Genomic DNA, 19824 nt, shown 5'->3' with positions numbered 1-19824 from the left:
CCCCCCCCCCCCCCCAATCTTGGGAAAGTAAGTGTGAAAAATACAAGATTTTAGTTAGATGCAAGAACCTGTTGGTGTTTGGGTTCAGTGAATTGTTTTCTGGACAGAGGAAATTATTTTACTCATTGGTTGCTCTATAATTTAGATGTAATCTAGCAGATTCAGATAAAGAAATATGCTTTTTCTGAGGGAGAAAGAGGAAGTATGTCTGAACTTGATTGGTATCTTGGTTGGTCTGTTTTTCTTAATGAGCTGAATCATATTTTCAGCTCTATTATTGAGCTGATTGCTGTTGTTTTGCTTCAAAAAAAAAAAAAGGCAGCAAAACATTTTGTGGTGCACTGAGGAAATAGTCTTCTGAGGAAACTTGTTCTCATTGAAGTTGCTGAAAAACCTGTGGTTGAAATCATAAGAGGATTGAGCTCTCTACTAACGTGAGCGTGAGTTCTACCTCGAGAAGCCCTCTCCTATTTGTTAAACTTGTAATACTCTTAATATTAAAACATGAGAGAATTGATTAACACAATTAAGATACTGCACAAATAAAAGTGATCTAATGTTGCGGAGAGGGTGGAAGAGAGGAAATATTCTGATAATAAATCATTCCCATTGCAGCAAAGGGACACTGCAGCTCCCCTTTGCTGTTTCAAGTCACATTCCCGGGAGTGTTTTGGGCTTCTCCAATCATTCTGCTGCATTTCTACCCCACCTCCTGAATGTACTTTCTTCCAGAAATGACTGGCTGCATGCAGACACACCTGTATTTGGTCCATTATTATCTTAAGCAATTGTGCTTTTGCCACGGATGTGTTTAGTAGATAAGTTTAAAAAATGCTATTTATTTTGCTGATAATTGTAACCCTGGAAACAGGTTCTGTTGTTTGTTTCATTGTAAACCTAGCTGCACTGAAAAGTTACCCTTAGGCACTGACAGCTGAAAATGTCTAGGGCTGGGACTGCTGTGAAGTTCTGAGACAGCTGTTCTTTCATTTTTTTAGTGGGCATATGTATCTAAGTGCACCCTATAGAAAAAAGGCACCACTATTTTGTTTCTCACTTGGGCTTGAGTTAAGTGTTGTGTTTGCTTATATTTTAAATTAGTCAGGTTTCTCCTCAAGAACTATGATCAGTCATCCCTCTGAAACACTATTATCTCAATAGATCATGTTTGTTTGGACACTGATCTCTCAATATGTTTAGGATAAATGTTTCCACCACTGCTCAGACGTAGGCTACTGTTAAACACATATTCCCCTCACCCTTCTTATGTGACTTTCCTAGCTTTTTTAAACTATCAATCACTTGGAAACTCAGAATAGTTACATGATGTATGAATCTGTCTTAGAATTTGCCCAAGCTTTGCTTGGCACAAAAAATCAGGCGATTACAGCCAGACCTATATATTTCTACATACTCGTCTTCACTCTTGACGAAGTAGAGTACTGTAAAGGCAGGTTTCCTTTTTTTATTTTCTTCTTTTTTTTTTTTTTTTTTTAACTCTGCAGTTTCTTAAAATGTGTTTCCAGCTCCAACTCTCTCGCTATTCTGTGACTACAAGGAAGTTGCCACTTGTATGTGTGGTAAGCTCATGCATGTGGGATCAACAGTCAAATATGCTTTTTCACACTTCTTTAAACCAAGGACCACCTAATCTTTAAAAAATCTAGTGGCTCTTCTGCTTTGTGCTTTGGTAAGATGATTACATTCCAAGTATTAAGTAAAATAAAATTTTATCACTTACAGTATTTCGATGTTATAAACATTGTAAAACCAAAACTTGCAGCTTTGAATAGGTTCCAATATTTGTATATTCAAAATCTGGAAGTGAATTTTGTTTTCTGTCTGTGTAAAGAATGTTTTAGTTTCTAAGGAGATCATGCCTGTGCTCACTGAATTTACTGGTAGGACTCCAACTTGAGTCGTGGTAAAACTCTAGGGCTCCATTTGTGCCAGCTGCATGGGAATATCTGTATGTGTCTTAAAAGTAATTACATATTGAAATCATTTTGCTGACCTTGCTTCTGAAGACTTACAGAATCCATGCGACATATTTTATGGTACTGCAGAGGTGAAGAGGTAACAAAATAGAACTGATCACCCAAACCCTCCAAATGCCTGGTTCTCTGACTGTTGCTGTTGGGATGCTAAGCCATTGGTAGCAATTAAGAAATGGTTAATAACAAAACTGCAGTGTAGACTTCTAACATTAGTTTTCTTGTTAGCTAAGCTTTCTAAAGACATAGAAAAGAGGATGTCTTTTGTTGATTTCTGGAGAAGTTGGTTTATGATGGTTGCCAATTTCAATACTAATTTTCAAAAGAAAAAAATGTGATCTTTCACTGTCTATACCTTCTAATATGTATATGTCAAATGCTTTTTCTTTGAAGAGTCAAAAGAAATAGCTAATAGGTCTTGATTATGGCAGGTCTGCTCTGTTCTTTGTTTTCTAGTTGACTTAACTAACTGTTGAGAGGCCAAAGGCAACACTGGTGTTTAATTAGAAACAATGTGGATTGTGAACATAAGAAAGAAGCAGTAGCAGGAACCCTGTAAGCTGTCAATCTCAGAAACAGGAAAAAATCCTTTGCCTTGGAAACAGAATCAATAATTAGTATGAATTTAGGAAATTAAGACACTCCTTAAATACATTAGTAGGAAAAGCTGGAGGGGGGAAAAAGAAAAAGAACGAAGGGATGAGAAAATACTGGAGTGGAAGAAGAGGGAGGTATACCCTAAGAGCAGTTCTGGAACATGTCTAGGTAAGAGCTACTACCCATGGATAGCAAGGTAGCATTTCTTGGATTCTTATTTGCCTTGTCTTAAGAAACCAAATTTATTTATTTACAAATCTAGAAAAAATCCTGAGACTTTTAGTTTATTTCAGGCAAAGGATGTGCAAAAAAAAAAAAAATCATAATGAAGCCACAAGATTGCAACTATGTCTATAACCCTAAAGATCTTTTGGTGAGATTGAAATTTTCCATTCCATATTCCATCTGTGAATGGGAATCTTAGAAATGATTGTGTGTTCTGGTTAATTTATGCATTTTTGTTTAGTACCATTTATATACTTGTGTGAATTGATGCTGTATACCCTTCATCCATTATCTAATATCCCCTGTGTAGACATATATCCAAGAATATATTTGGCTGTGTTTTATTTCAGACTTGTTTATCTGAAACTGCTAAATGACTGGTTTTAGTGGAATCTTTCGGACGTAGATGAGAGATAATGATGTTTGCTGTTTGCTAATATATTTGTCCAAGTGAAATTGCTACTTGAATGGCAACCTTCCCTGTCTCAACCAACTGTAGTAAGAAGGTCAGGGTTGGGGATTTCTGAAAGACGTGACCAGTTGAATTACTTAGCAGTTCCCTGCAGACCTCAGCGCACCAGTAGTGTATTTGAGCTCTGTAGCAATGATGGTGGAAGCATTTCTGAAAAGGCTATGAATAACCCATGGATAGGAATCATGACTAAAAAGCTGCTGGATGTGCATTGCATCTTTTTCTCTAGATAGCTATACAAGCTTAATTCTGGAGCTCACAGCATTGTGCAGTCATTTTCAATCATGCAAAATGAATGTAAAATTCTGCTATGCCTTATTTACTAGATTACTACTGAGCATGTAAATAGATGTGTTTGCCTGTATTAAGCAGTTCAAGTATATAAATATTTTCATTGTGAGCATAGAAGTACATCTGCAAATATTAGCTATTGTTTCACATACACTATGCATATAGGGTGGACTTAGGAAGGTTTTTGGTCACTAAATGTTTTAGAAAAGTAATTACAATCCTATACTGTGTGAAAGATAAGTCTTTTCTGGCATTATGTATCTAGAAAAAGTCAAAAGTGTCTGAATTTAACCTAATGTTCCTTGTCAGAAAGCCAGAACTTACGAATTCCACAACTGTTCTTGCAGATAGGTTGCTGAAACCTGACTTCACATACTAGAGTCAATATTTGTTTCAAAGTCCAAAGACCACCTGTACTGTAAACATCTGTGAAACACTGCAGCAAAAACTCTTGGGTAATGGCTGTTTAAATGCATTAGTCTGTTTTGTAAGGTACTGAGGAAATCCTAATGGTTTACATATATACACTAATAATGTCACAAGACATGGGAAAGCAGAAGATCATACAGAACCCAAGCTGCTGGAAGGCAGCTGAAGTTCCCTAGCCAAATAGTTTTTAAGATACAGATCTATGGCTGTAATGGGGTTTAGTCTGGACAGGTGATCAGACCTGTCATTAACAGCAAGGAATCCTAGCTATTCCCTCAGAAAGGAACTGTGGCTGCATATGTATTTGATGTGTAGTCACACCCCACGCAACTGAAATTAAGGGTTGTGCTTTGTTACATGTCAGACGATAATTTTTCCCTAGCCAAACAACTGACCGTAGCAACTGGGAAAAACTTCCAGGGAAAATACAGTGATGGTTTTCTGTAAGGTTAAAGGGAGACCATTTCTAACTTAAGACTTTTCCATTCCCATCCAAATAATAGTTTTAACAATGAATGGGTAAAGTTATTTAATTTAGCATAATGGCTTATGAGCAAACTGCAGAATCTGGAAGTTAGACTCTCTTATGTTTGCAAACTGAAAAACCTTTTTGCTAAAGTGAGGTAAAGTTGGAATAGGGCTCTTTTTTTCTCATCTACGCCCTCATGATTTATGGAGGGCCCTGAAAATCTGTGATTCTGTTGTAATAGGGCTCCATGTAACAATGTAACACAAAGAAATGCTTGTACATTGCTCTATAGAGCTTTTAACTTAAACAGGAAAAACTGCCAAAGACTAGAGGCAGAACTAATTATATACTAGTATGGTATAATGCTGTTGAAATGAGGCAATAAAAACAAATCAGTGTAAGAAAAACCTCAAATTTTAACTAATCTTACTATTCTCCCACCATTTCTGGTACAACAATGCTAATCTATAAAGACTTAATTAGAAAACAGACTTTTTTATTATTATTATTATGCAGGAAACTAAGGTGTCTTTTCTATGAGGTGTTAAAAAAGCCTGTGTTTGTACAGTGGTGTTTAGTTTGTAGAGCCTTGAGAAATGATCTTGGGGTTGAGAATTAAACAGCTAGGACTTTTATTAAGTGAATAAACATAAAATTAAGTTGTATTCAGTTCCAACTAGTGTCACGGTTCTGAGGAAATAATGCTCCCAGGAAAATTAGTATCAAGACTACAAGTGACTTTCATGTGAAAGCAGAATTTAGCCCTGAAAGTGACTTTAATTTTTCCTAAGAAGCAACTCAAAGTTGCTACTTCATATATAAGACTCTGGCACATGTTACGTCACGACATGGCCATAAGAAACCTGTTCAAGTTGCTCCTGCTTTCAGCAGAGAGTTGGACTAAAGACAATCCAGCTTCAAACATCCTATGATTCAGTGATGTGTCAGAATAGAGAATTCAAGGTCAAACAGATGCAAAGAGGACAAGCACATGGGAGAGGAGCAAAATTAATTATTTTCTTTGATGTTAGTAATGGAAGAACCTGGAAAGACTTCTTAGGGAGTGGAAAAGAAGGCAGATGAGAGACAGCAGTGGAATAAGTTACATAGAATGCATGCCAGGAAATTGCTGTGAGTAAAACTGGTATTCACTCAAAAAGCTGTAAGAAAACTCAAGAATGAAAGAGCTGATTTCCTTATGGTAGCGTGCAGAGGTTGCAGGAGGTATGAAAAGGTTATATGAAAGAACAAAGGCTGGGTGATAAACACAGAATACATACTATCTCATTTCCTTCTACAATCACAACTGTTTTTCTGTCCCACAATATGTATTTTACCCTGAATGTTTATGGCCCAGTGAAATTTTACACCTGTACATCTGCGAGGCCTTGAGCCACTCTAATTTTCAGGTAATAACAGAGGTGAGAGTTCTGAAACAGGTGGGAGTTCTGTGTTCAGTTTCTGATGTTCAAGCTCTGTTACTCTGACCAGGCTTGTCATTCTCCATGCAAAAAAAATAAACCCAACTAAACAAATCTTCCTTATGGGCTTATTTTCCATAGGTAAAAAAGATGAACTGCAGTAACTTCTTGAAAACACACTATTTGTATTCTATATGAACTAGTGCTTGTACATAGCACAAATAAAACTAGTATTGAAGTAGTTTTTGTAAACACCTGGAGAACTGTTCTATTTTCACAGGCACAAATTAGGAGTAAATTCCTTGCATGATTTTGCAAAGTGAGAATAAAATAGCAAGATAAGAAACTTAAACTGTTAGCCTGTTAAATGGTTAACTTCAGTGAATAAAGTCTTATCTGATGATAGAGAGAACAGACCAGAAGTGTTTAGGAAAACACTTTCCTATCTGTTACTTGTATGCATGAAGTATTTCTGTATATCGTTAAAGTTAAGCTGTTTTGGGTTCTTTAATGGTAATGGAATTGTAGTTTTAAGTTACTGTGAAGCGTGTGCTCTCTATAAATCAAGTCATTGTCCTCTGCCTTTGAAAGTTGTGGTGAGAGACACAAATTATGTAGCTTCAGCAATGGTTTTCCCATGACTGATTCTAGTGGTGTAGAAGTTCTTCAGAGTTCTTAATACAGTTTCCTCCTCGCTCAAAAGAATTCACCTTAAAATTACCATGGTGGTGAAACAGTATGAATGAACGCGTCTAAACTTACACTGCTTTCAGTGAAAACATGATTCTTCTGCAGCTGAGGTGAGGATGCATCCCTAAGTATACCTACTTCCTTCCCATTCTGCTGTAGGCTGCTAGCTCAAACTTGTTTTCTTATTTCTACAGATAAGGATAAGGAAGGAGAAGGTGAGTAGAATGATCTGATGAGAGGCTTCTATAGGTACGTAGCAAATAAAAGACAAATTAGGGACAACGTGGGCCCTCTCCAGAAGCTATCGGAGAAACTGGCTACCCTGGATTTGGAGAAGGCTGAGGTTCTTAATGACTTCTTTGTCTCAGTCTTCACTAGCTCAGACCACACCACCCAGGCTGTTGGAGCAAGTCCAGAGGAGGGCCACGAGGATGGTAAGAGGACTGGAGCACCTCCCTTATGAAGACAGGCTGAGAAAGTTGGGGCTGTTCAGCCTGGAGAAGAGAAGGCTGCATGGAGACCTCAGAGCCGCCTTCCAGTATCTGAAGGGGGCCTGTAAGGATGCTGGGGAGGGACTCTTCATTAGGGACTGTAGCGATAGGACAAGGGGTAATGGCTTTAAACTTAAACAGGGGAAGTTCAGGTTAGATCTAAGGAAGAAGTTCTTTACAGTGAGGGTGGTGAGGCACTGGAATGGGTTGCCCAAGGAAGTTGTGAATGCTCCCACCCTGGTGGTGTTTAAGGCCAGGTTGGACAGTCTTGGGCAACATAGTTTAGTGTGTGGTGTCCCTGCCCATGGCAGGGGAGTTGGAACTAGATGATCTTAAGGTCCTTTCCAACCCAAACCATTCTATGATTCTATGATTCTATAATATGTCATGAGAGGTCTAGGCTCAAGACAATTTATCATTCATATCTGTCTGGAGAATCATCAGCATCAGTAGCATTCATCAGTTTCTTTTCTCAGTTAAATCTTGTTCATTGAATTATTTTCAGGGCTTTCTCAAGGCTGTGGTAAAACCATGCCTTCTGACAGCTGTTAAGCATTGTATGAACTAGTAGTTCTGCATAACAGCTATGAGTGAAAGTAGCAAAACCATGGGATGGTGCCAAATATGAAGACTCTCACATAGAAAGATTCACGTTGCTATTCCAGTGGTTGGGATTGACATTATAGTCAATACGAATAAATACTTAGAGCCATACAGAAGGGCAATGTTATTTTTACATAGTGATTTCCCTGTCTTTAGCTTCATTTCAGAGCACAAGGGTTATACTGATTGAGAGCATTTTGCCATTTAGGTATCTTCTGAGTAAAGAAAAGTAAAAGAAATAATAGTAAACTTAAAGAAATATAGTCAAAATGTACTTAATGCAATGATGGACAATATACAAACTATAAATAGATTTGCAAATAAACTGACTTTCTAAAGTCTCAGTACCACAAAGGTGTTGAGTATGGCAATAAAGTTAACAGAAAATTTGGAAGCCTATTACATTGACTGATGAGTAATTATCAATAAAATGGAATAGGGAAAAACCGATATTAATCATTATTTTACTATAATCCTTTTTTATTTTTGTGTAGGCAGATCATCTGTGCAAAAAGACATGATGGTAGAGCACTATCTTACCTTTTTACAAATATTTAACAAGTCAAATTGGCTGGGAAGAGAAGTTAAATTAAATATTACCTAACCCTACAAGGGTTTAGAGTTGGTCACAGATGTCCTAGAATATGCTGGGATGCTTCATGGCCGTAAAGCAAATGTGTTGCTCTTGATAGTAAAACCACAACTGGAAGCAGTTCAAACTGGAGGTTTTACACAAGTTATGTGAAATGCAGCTGTGCAGCATTTCTAGAATACTATTACCAGAGGCAATTTTAATGAAGGGTGACCCTCCGAAGGTCTCAAGAACCAATGCATTTGACTAGCCAGAAATGAGTCCAAAAAGAGGAACTGTAAAAGCAAAATAAAAATGGGCCTGCAGACTCATTACTCATGTATGTCAAACTGCTTGCACTCTTCAGCATTTAAGAGCTTGTGTTTTTTTTATTTTTATATGGGGTAAGAGGATTATGTGAGGCCTGTCTCTGCATTCTGTTTAAGTGCTACCTTAGAAACAAGAATGCTGATTCCCAAACTATAATTTCTGTACTTTTAAGTGGCATTGAAAACCAAGAAAAAGCAAAACCAGAAGCAAGAGGGAGTGGAACACTCAGACTGACAATATTGAATCTTGACTGCTTTTTCTTGAAGACTGTAGAATTAGAATGAAAACTTTCACATGTGCAAAAAGAGGGTTTTTTTAGAGATGTTTTATCCATTCCCATCATGTCTTTCTGTCTTTCCACAGAGAAAAAAACCATATGCATTTAAGAATGAATGCTTACAACTGGTGTTATTTTTCTTTAAAAGTTAATATAATTTTTGCATGTTACCCGTTAGCTAGGGTTAATAGAATTAGTTACTCTTCGGTCTTTTTTTACAAATTCTATTTTTCTAGGTGGTGTTAATGTGTAATTTATTCAGGCTGGGATAGAATCTTCATGTCAGTGGGGTGATGACAGTTTACTACAGAGAAAGCTGTGCCTCATAAGGTGTATCTGATGTGTGTATTCTTTATTTTTAAGTGCAACCAGTGCTTTTCATTCAATTAAATGAATTCTGTACAACGGAAAACCAAGAAATTGTCTTTGAAATGAATAATTTCATGTTGATGATAGTTACAGAGGGGCCGATGCTACAGCAGATTACTGGTGAATATTCACAGGCACTGGTTATTGTTTTCAGGAATGTAGGTAGAAAGTGAAAATTCTAGTGAATTCTTGTATAAATTTGTACCAATGCAGAAATTTCATTTGAAGGGGCCACGTAATAGTATATATTATTATTATTTAAAATAATACTGACCAAGGCTTTGAAGTAAACTAAGTCAGTTTTTAAACTGGACTGATAAGGAATTCCTTGCTGTCAAAATTGCAAGGCCTGTGGCATCAGCAGTATGTTACTCATTCTAGTCCAAGTATAGGTACACTTTGAATGATTGAGAGAATGATTCATTGAAGTAAAGGGAAATTTTTATTTTGGTATGCCAAAGATTTGGTCTGAGATTGAGGCTAGAATGGTTTCTGTAAAGGGATTAATAATTACACTTTTTTATAATAGTGCAGTAGTGTGGGACTTTTTCTAGATCTACTGCGTGAGTATGTTTACTTCGTTTTTGTATCCTAACTTCAGGACACATATATCCACAAAATGCCATCTGTCTTCATACCTGTCATACCATCAGCATATTCCAGACATGAGCCATCTAAGTAGAAGAAATTTTTGGTAGCAGAATTAGTATTCATATGTGGCAGTTACTGTATTTCTAAGGGTTATGGAATAAAATATAAGAATATGATACACAAAGAGAATTAAGATGGATCTGAATTAACAGAAGAGAGGACAGGAAAAGAAAAGCAAAGGCTGAAGGGAGAGGTCTGCATAAATGAGACGCACTCACCATGCTAGATCTTATCAGATGTTTCATCTCTCAAATGTGCATGAAGAATGAATGAAAATGGAAAAAAATATTTCAGGAGAGAATTCTACTTTTCAAGATATGAAAAAGGAAAAGGAAAATACAGTTATATGATGCAGAGCAAACTTCTTCCAGTTTTTTGCTAGGAAAGACATGCATTTACAGATTTTTTTTATCTATCCCTGTAAAACCACAACACACAGTTGGAAGCACAGCAAAAATTCCAGAATTAGGGGAGACTCAAAGTGAAGCAGCAGCTGACCTGAACTGTCACCAGTAGTCTGCATTACTTTGTGCTAAGTTGAGTTGCTAAGATAAGCAATCGTGCACGGGTTGAATCCAGAATGCTTCCGAGAACTGAGTTAATTAGTGAAATATACTAAAGTTAACTAACTCCCCTGCCAAGAAATGGGCTCTTCCATTTGCCTCACATGATTATCTAGGCACTTTCACTTTTCCATATATAGGAGCAGCTCAGGGACTGACAGATCAGGCTAGGTAGGGATTCGGACTTCAGGCACATGCATACTCCTTGCATGTGTACACAGATGCAAGCACATGCTGTTTTCACACACTGAAATTCAAGTTAGTGTAAGAGGTACTAAGTGAAGACTACGACAGTCCTGCTGATAAAGAACCTTCTCCTTTAAGAGAAGACTCTAAAGGTAGAACTCTTCAAACTTTGTTTATAAAAATCCATCCGGAAAAGCATCACAATCATGAATGGGCCAGTGGATGGTTTATGTGATTACACACTGGATGATGAAGGGACTTTCATGTTCACATCGGAGTCAGTGGGAGAAGGACATCCAGGTAAGAAACCAGCTCTGGCAAGTGCGTAAAAAGAATAATATTTTAATTTAAAATGTTTTAAAAGCATGAAGAAGGAATAATATGCTATTAATCTTATTATAGAAGTTATTTTAACAGGGCAGTTTTTACTTTATTTCTGTTGGACCTTGTCCGTATAGACCATAGAACCGCTATAACTAGGGTGTTTCCAACAGGAGTTTATGTGCTTTTGCAGAGTGTGTGTTGCACTGAGGAGGGCAGTGGGGTTTATGGCTGCTGCTCCTTCTCATCTGAATTTCTTTCAGTATTATTGTGGAGACACTACTATATCTCTCAAAACCCCAAGTTTCACATATGAAATTGTCCTGCATGTATTCTATACTCTAAAACTGTCATCCACAAATATCTCTAAGCAGGCTATTTTAAAGCCTTTAAAAATCAGTGGTCGCAGCAGCTGTACATGGCAAAGTTGCTGCTTTTTTCCCCCCATTCCATCATCTGATGCAATATATGGAATTGCTTAAGCAAAGAGTGGACAGTTATTTGCTAAACTTTATGTATGGTCAGCAGAGCTTAGTTCAGTTTTGTTGAAAACAAATGTTCATCTGCCATAAACATGTACCTTATGTCAACAGCAGGTGTTGCCCCAAATGAGGCCAGGGGACAATAGACTGTTTGATGTCCTGAAAAGTGTATTTATTTTAGAAGTTGATTTGGCATCCTCTACCTTTTGCTATAATAAGGCTTTTTAAGGTCTGTGCGTGTGTTTTGTGAGTGAATTTTAAATGGGTGGAATGACAGGGCAGAGAATAAAAATGTCAGCAGTAAGAATTTTTTATCTGTAATAATGATATTCTTTATAATATTAACTTATTACTGCAGATCAAATCCATGGCTGATGCAATTGAGAACATCTCTGTCAATGTCAAGGTAGCTACATCAGGTTAAGCCAGTTGGGGTTCTTTCTGATGTAACACAATCAGAAAATGACAAACACGTTCGATCCTTTGGACATAGGTCCCATCTCAAATTTGTATAATTACATCCAGCGTCTGTAGTGCAATGTAGTTTCATAGGAAAAATAACATTACACAATATGGTATTTTTAAATTTGTGATGGTGTTTCCAAAGACGACAGGTGACAATTTATGCTACTTTAATCATTTTTAACCCTGGGGCAATAATAGGTAGGTCTCAGAACAGGAAGAGTTTGAGTCCCCAGGTTTAGCTTTGTCCTTTGGTTTCCTTCCTTTCTCTTTTTGTCTTGTTTCTTGTTTTCGAATTTGGCCTGTTTTTTAGTTCTTATGTCACATTTCCTTTACTTCCTAAACCTCTTCTGGCCCTCAGTAGGTCTTTTAAGTCCCGTGAACATTTTCCTCCTGCCCTGAGATACTCAGCAGGCCTTTGAGAAACAATGTTACCACTTGTTAAATTTATGTACAGCCTCTCATATGGCAGAGGTCTCCAGATGTCTGGGTACTGCGAGGTGTGAAGTGGCAACATGAAAGCCTAATTGTAGAGGGACTGGAAAACTGAAATTTACTTGGACATTTTCAAGACTATGATGCTTATACTTTCTTAAACAGCCTCAGTCTTCATGTAGGGTGCTGAAAACCCAAATGCCTGTGACAAAGGAAAGATACAGATTTTCCGGATCAAAGAAGGACCCTGAGTAACTCTGGGTGGTCCTTCAAATTCTTGGTTTTGAACACAGCCCAGCAACAGGTATTAATTGTCTCAGCAGTAGCTCTAGTTTCTGACAGCAAATTGATCCCCCTTATATCCTGGCCAACCCCCCTTTTCCTTACCTGGTTTTACACGAGGGGTGTAGACATGACATTAGGTTTTTATCATCCAGAGAAATCTAGGCTATTTCTTAAAACGAGACCCAGTGTCTGGGGCTGTAGTTGGGCTTCTGACATTATCAATAGCACTAGAATTTTATTGTGAGTTTTGAGTTTCTCTGATACCGAATGGATAATCTGGTTCTTGATTATTTCTCTTCTGCGCGTGATAGCATAATTTTGCTAGAGGGCATTATATGAAGTGAAGACCCTGAACCAGATCTCTGTCTGGTGGAAATCTGAATTGTTCTGATGATATTAGCTGAGGACTGAATGCTTTAATAGAGACCTTCTTAATAAACAAAGCAGGTGAAAATACATGCTTATTTGTTTAGGTACACAGGGAACTGCCTTATACCTGTGCAATGCCTGTGGGTTGTGTGTCACTAAGACCAAATTCCATAGATGCAAGTAATAGCTAGCCATAATTAAGATACATGTATTACTTATGCTCTCCAAAGACTCTATAGAAGACTCCGTTGATTCTATCTTGTCAGTCCAAATTATTCAAAATCACTTGGGTATAAAATTTTGGACTTCAGTCTTGGCATTTAGTGGGGTAAATTCCAAACTCTCTGAAGACATGCGCATAATTTCTTCATTTCAATATAATCACATAGACAGCAGCATGGGGAAGAGAAATATTTATTTTTATTTAGATAGCTGTTTTTTGTCACTGCTCCATTTTGCTTTGTCCAGGAGTGTCTGTCCGTGCTGCACAATGGTTTCACTGTGCTTTGAAAGGCATTGTGTGTTTCTCTGATCCACAATGTCTTGCAGGTGCCAAACCACTTAGGATTAATTATCTCCCCTATCTGGTGTGACTTCAGGTGGAATTGCCTACAAACAGAATGTCATTCAGTTTTCCAGTAAGTACCAAGGAATCTTTAAAATATAAGAGAAAACATCTACTAAAAGCACCCTCAGATTTTCAACCAGACTAAAAGCATACGTTTATCTTCTGTATATTCACAGGAAAAAAAAACAAACCAAAACCACCAAATCAAGCAAACAAACAAAATCCCAAAACTAAACAGAAAATGCAAATCTTTCCAGCAAGTTGATGCTTGCATCTTATGTCTAACATTATATATACTTAACAATATCTAACATTGTATATACTTAACAATATACATAATACTTCAGTAAACTGTGTATTGAACAAAGAGAACAGATGTACAAGATATTTGAACGGTGTGATGTTAATATTGAAGTACCACTGTAGTTATCAATTAGCACTCGTCCATTCTTTTAAATAGGAAAATTGTAATACAGCACAATTCAGCAGTACTCTAAGTGGGGTCTCATGAGAGCAGAGTTAGAGGGGCAGGATCACCTCCCTCAACCTGCTGGTCATACTCCTTTTTATGCAGCCCAGGATACGGTTGGCTTTCTGGGCTGCAGGCACACACTGAAGCCGGCTCACGTTGAGCTTCTCATCAACCAACATCCCCAAGTCCTTCTCCTCAAGGCTGCTGTCAATCCAGTCTCTGCCCAGCCTGTATCTGTGCTCTGGGGAGGTCCTGAGAACTTGCAGATGTCAAGGCTTGTGTTAGGCTCTTACATAGTCTAGATTCACATAACAAACTTATGTCCAACTATCTGGAAAACTGTGAAGCTTCTAATTATTGGAGATCACTTTTGTTGTTGAATGCCTCCTTCATAATTTAACAACCAGGCATCTGAATAGGGTTTATCTTCAGCTCCCCTAGACTGACTAATTCCTTTTATAGTTAGCAAGAACTTTTTTATGGCTATTTGGCATCTCTGCCATAACGATTTGATTTCATGAAAAAAAATTGTGGTTATCTAATACTTTTCTTCTCAGTCAAGAAATCCTCAGCGTAGGCATTGCTTTTGCAATATTTATACTATTGCATAGTAATTCACTATCTGAAGGTATGTATAAACTGAATTCTTGCCTATGACATTTTTTAAATGATAATACCTCACCAGACATGGTCCATCATGCTTTTCCCATTTCCAAAAATAGAAAGAACAAAAAAAGGAATGACAAACATATTCTGTCACATTTAGCAGCTAATAAGAGTAATGGGACAGTTGAGAAATTTAAATGACAGAATGAAGAGTGCACAAAGCCTCCTAAGCATTGCTAAAAATAGAATCCCTGGTTTTATTTTACATCAGAGACCTTTACTAATAGACATGCCTTTACTTGAATGAATTTCATGAAAAAAACCCTACCAAAACCCAAACACAACAACAACAATATGAAAACATCCTATTAAATCTTCACTTACTGATTTCACTGCCTTCTATGGCTAATGCTCCCTTGAGACATTTCATGAAAGTTTTAGTTCATAAATTAATTTCAACCACAGCAAAATGAACGTGAGGTTCATTGTACCAGATAAGTGCCACAGGGAGAAATGAGGATGAATTAGTCATATGGGATTACCTGTACTCATCTTGACTGTTTTGAAAAGAATGCATATAGTATCTGTGTATGTGCCATATAGGAAACTTAGACAAACACAGGACACTGGCATCTAATGCAGGTGAGACAGTTTTCATGTGGAGCAAGGACAGAGTTAAAGATTGTTCCTGGCATAGAAACTCTGGGTGGTGAAAAAAAGGCTAAAAAGCAATCCCATCACTAGGATTTTGCTGCAGGGCATTGGACCTGCACTAAGAAGGTCATCCTATCCCAGTTGCTCTGTTGTCCCACCCTGGTAACCAAATATTGCATATTTTGGTCAATAATTTTTGCTTTTATGCTTGCAAATGTGGATGTATTTCCTTATAAAATTGGAAACTTTGAAGAGAGCAAGCAGAGATACATATTAATCACTCCTGCCACCTTTGTCCCCAGTCTTGTTAAACAATGTCCATTTGGACTTTAACTAAATTGCAAGAATTGCATCTGATTCCTGTTCGGTAATAATTATCCCACATTTAGTAATCCAAGCACAGTTCTTGCAAGGCCAAAAGTTCCAATGCAGCCTACATTTGCTAATTGTCTTTTGTGTTCATTCTTTTTGTGTTGAAGTGGTTAATATGAGAGATAAGAGTGTCAGAATCACATTAGTTCTCTAGTCTTCGATTTGTCCCTCTTAGCTAAATGTAGTACACCTTCCTCATGAAAATAAATGAGAATATATTTTGACTTGAGATTAAATGTATTAAAAGTCTCTAATGACATACTTTCACAAAACATTGGTTTCCAACAGATTGTGTTGCAAATGGCAAGGAAGGAGATTAATTAATTTTGCCACACAGCATGTTATGGCAACATCTAAACATAGTATGCAATACTAAGCTTTTTTAAAGAATAATAAAATTAAAATAGATGAGAAAATGACCATTTTCATGTGAAAATCTTTGTTATGGGTGCTGCCCTTTTGTCTTTGTTAAATTAGCTACATTATTTAACTGAGATACTTATTCATCAAAAAAGTAAGAAAAGAAAGAAAAAGAGAAAAAGATTATTATGATAAACCTGAGCTGAAACCTTTGCATTTGGGATGTAACTGAAGATATACTTACTCAAGATTTACCTCAGGAAAACTTCAGTTGGTAACCCCTTCTTGCTTCTGCATCTGCTACTTCTGTGCCTTAGTTGGGTTGCAGGGATTATTAGGAGATGGCATTGCGGTATAGTAGGAAGCAGTGAGAAGAACAAACCCAAAACAGGCACTTGACTCTGAGCAGTAGGTTATCTGTATTAATCTGAACACTTTCTCAGGCTTTACCAGCAGTGTTGGTCTGGTACATTCTAACTTTCTATTGGGAAGATGGAAGCTGATGGTGGAATATCACCTTGGTGTCAGAATATTACTAATGTAGGGTGCATGCTATATTGGCATTGTTAGAGGAGGAGAAAGCTGGGAGAAAAGCCTCAGCCTCTCAGGTAATTCTATGCATAACATACCTAAATGCAGAAAACTACAGCTAATTTTATAGTCTATATTATTTTATACCAGTAAGTAAATTCTGCAATGTATCTACTGACTTGGTTTGCAGGATGTTGCATATGTCTTTCTATTTAAATACCCCACTAATAAGTAATAAAAGAATTCCTTGCTGAAATACCTACCTATTCAAAGCAACACAAACAGTCCATGTTTTGTATTGAGTGCTATGGTTTAAAATCACAACTTTGATGTCTTGCAGATAAAATCTGCGATCAAATCAGTGATGCTGTACTAGACGCCCATCTCAAACAAGACCCAAATGCCAAGGTTGCTTGTGGTAAGTTGTTTGGTGCTTTTCTTTGTCATCACGCAGTCACTGTTCTTTTTTTTGATGTTGGCAAAGAGCTTGATGCTATCATTTGCTAACTCATTTTGGTCTCAGAAAATCACATAAGAATTACAATCTTGAAAAGAAGGAGAGATGAGAAGAAACAGTAGAAGTTTTTATAACAACTGAAGCCTAAGCAGGCTGTAAAAGGCTAGGATAATTAACTTTGTGTGTGCACTGAATTTTCCTGGGAGGAACAGATTTGTCTTTTTTATAGTGGACTATATTTAATAAAGTACCAATTTTTCCAGTCCAAGTCCCCATCACAGCTTGTTTTTTGAAATCTCTTCAGAAAGAGTTGTACCATCAACTCTCAGGTTATTATGCTGGTTCCTGTGTTAGGTAACTAAACCCCACCTTCAGATTCTTCCTCCTGGGGCTGCAGAGCTCAATTTCTAAATAGTTGATTACTGATGAGTTTTATTTAGCCTCAATATGTATCTTAGAGTGCTTAAGTAGATTTAGAAATCACAGTTTAATGCTATATTTGCTTAAAATCTGTGCATATCACTGAATCATGCTTAGTGTTTTGGCTTTCCAATTTGTAAATTAGACATAATCTTCTCCTTTCTTTCAGACATATGGTGAATAGGGAAAGAATTCGTTGTAGAATAATACTAAAAATATGGGTATAAAGGATTTACGTTGTATATGCCCAGTAGATCTCTTAAAATCACTATCATTACAAACATTTAGTGGGCAGGGTTATTCTGCTGATGTAATCCTGTTTTCATCTCTCTTTTCAGAGACAGTATGTAAGACAGGAATGGTGTTGCTCTGTGGGGAGATCACTTCTCATGCTATTGTGGATTATCAACGAGTTGTCCGAGATGCAATTAGACATATTGGCTATGATGATTCAGCTAAAGGTTGGTGGAAAAACTCATGAAATCATTGAAGAGCAAGCAATAGGCAACTGCAAAACAGGTCTGTCACCACTTCCACATGGGCTTTAGCAGGCCTGGTAAAAACTGAATATCCTGTGTGAAAGCTGCTTACATGGTGCTACGCGATACACTTTCTGGCTTTATACCAGTAAGTAGAAGAACCATCATATATTATTTAAAACTGAGAGGGTGTAGGCAGAACATACTTTGAACTGTGGTATTAGGCCAGAATACTTAACTGCAACCTGAGCCACAGTATTTACTACTCTTTTAAACTTGCGAGAACTCGAATGTTGTTATTCATTTGGCAAGCTGATTGATGCATCTTGGTAAGAAAGAGAGGGAGTAAGAAACCTAGTTCGTTTCATCATACCATTATATATTTGTACTGTGGTTAGCATCTAGAATTCCCAGGTGTAAAGCAGGTTCTCACTGTGCAAGGTGGTCTGTTAGCTCTGAACAACTCTTCCTACACAGGAACATGCAGTCCAAATCCAGTTTGTGTAATGTACAAATGATAAAAAAGACAAAATGCTTTACATACCAGACACATTTCACTTTCTGATTTGTCATATATCTTATACATTACAAATATTCCAAGTAGACTGTTACGGTGAAGTGTATCTGGTAAGAGCTTTTGATTAAAAACAGTTGTTTCCTGCAGTCCTTTAATTGCTATTGGATTTATAGTCAGACTGTGGACATTATAGCAGCACATCTACAAGTTACTTCCACAATCATATAACAGCAGTGATTTCAAAAAAGCTAGTAAATATAGTAAATCTCCTTTTTATCCTAACTGCCAAAGATGATAAGGGGAGATGCGGTGACCCAGCAAAAAAACCATTTCTTTGCAGAAGTAAAATGAGAGGCTAAACCAAACCACTGTGTGTGGAAATATAATTTTCTTCTCTACACAGCCCACTTAAAAGAGGGTGAAGAGGGTTTTTCAAGTGAATCATGTATGTATGGATGTGTATATATGTTGTATTGGCTGACATGAGTTTGGTCAGCAGCTGCCAGTAGCTACAGTCTAGGAAAGGTTGTATTTGGAGAGAAGCAAGTTACTAGTAATATATCTAGGAACAGGTGGAAAATTTTGCCTTCTGTAAGTCTTTCAATTTCAAAAACCTTCCTTTTGTTTTTAGAAAGTAATGTAAAGTAAATTCCCACTTCCAGATTTGCTGTGAGACTTGCTGTGGCTCTAACAAACTTCCATGAGAGATTTAGGCACAGGAACCATTTTACATGTATTACAAATAAAGTATTAGAGAGCAAAGCCTTCGACTGCTGAAGACATCAGTTCCTTGGAATTTATGCAGAGGTTTTTAATACTGTTTATTTGGGAGAGGCTCATAATTTACTTTTTTAACTAGTTTTGTTCAGTTAGCAATTCCTAATCTGAATTGGCTTGGCACAGGATGCCAATGCAAGAGAAAACAAGCAGTAAGAAGCAATAAAGACAACCCTATATACCCCACACCCTCCCCCAAAAGGTTTCAAGTGTCGCGTTGACAAAAAATAACAGTAAGGTTTTGAGTTCTGAATGTGGTATCCTACTGAACGAATACTTTGTTGTATGATTCCACGTTGCTTTCCTTTGTTGTGACGGAAAAGGCTAATTCACTGCTATTCTTTTTTCAAAATAGGTTTTGACTACAAGACTTGTAATGTTTTAGTGGCACTGGAACAGCAGTCACCTGATATTGCCCAAGGTGTTCATCTACATAGGGATGAAGAGGATGTTGGTGCTGGAGATCAGGTAGCCATAACATCACATCTAAACCAAAAAAGCTGTTTGAGTGGAAATTTTACCCCATCTTACTGCCCTGTTTTCTAAATCAAAACCCATGTGAAGATTTCCACACTTCAATCTTGGGCTGCCCCAGAATCAAGAACATAGAATCATAGAATAGTTAGGG

The 19824-nt window shown here is 37.2% G+C and overlaps 1 protein-coding gene across 1 annotated transcript; it reads left to right on the top strand.

Moving 5' to 3' along the window:
- Positions 1 to 10609: 10609 nt before the first annotated feature.
- LOC104402830 lies at positions 10610 to 19698 on the top strand (the record flags this gene model as incomplete). Its single annotated transcript, XM_010010815.1, has 4 exons — positions 10610 to 10929; positions 16887 to 16964; positions 17762 to 17884; positions 19552 to 19698. Coding segments are annotated over exons 1-4 (442 nt in total), but the record flags the coding sequence as incomplete, so codon positions are not given.
- Between the last annotated feature and the right edge of the window lie 126 nt (positions 19699 to 19824).

This window comes from Nestor notabilis, unplaced genomic scaffold (assembly GCF_000696875.1).
Source record: "Nestor notabilis isolate BGI_N333 unplaced genomic scaffold, ASM69687v1 scaffold14923, whole genome shotgun sequence".
NCBI lineage: Eukaryota > Metazoa > Chordata > Aves > Psittaciformes > Psittacidae > Nestor > Nestor notabilis.
This window is presented reverse-complemented; position numbering and strand designations above follow the sequence as displayed.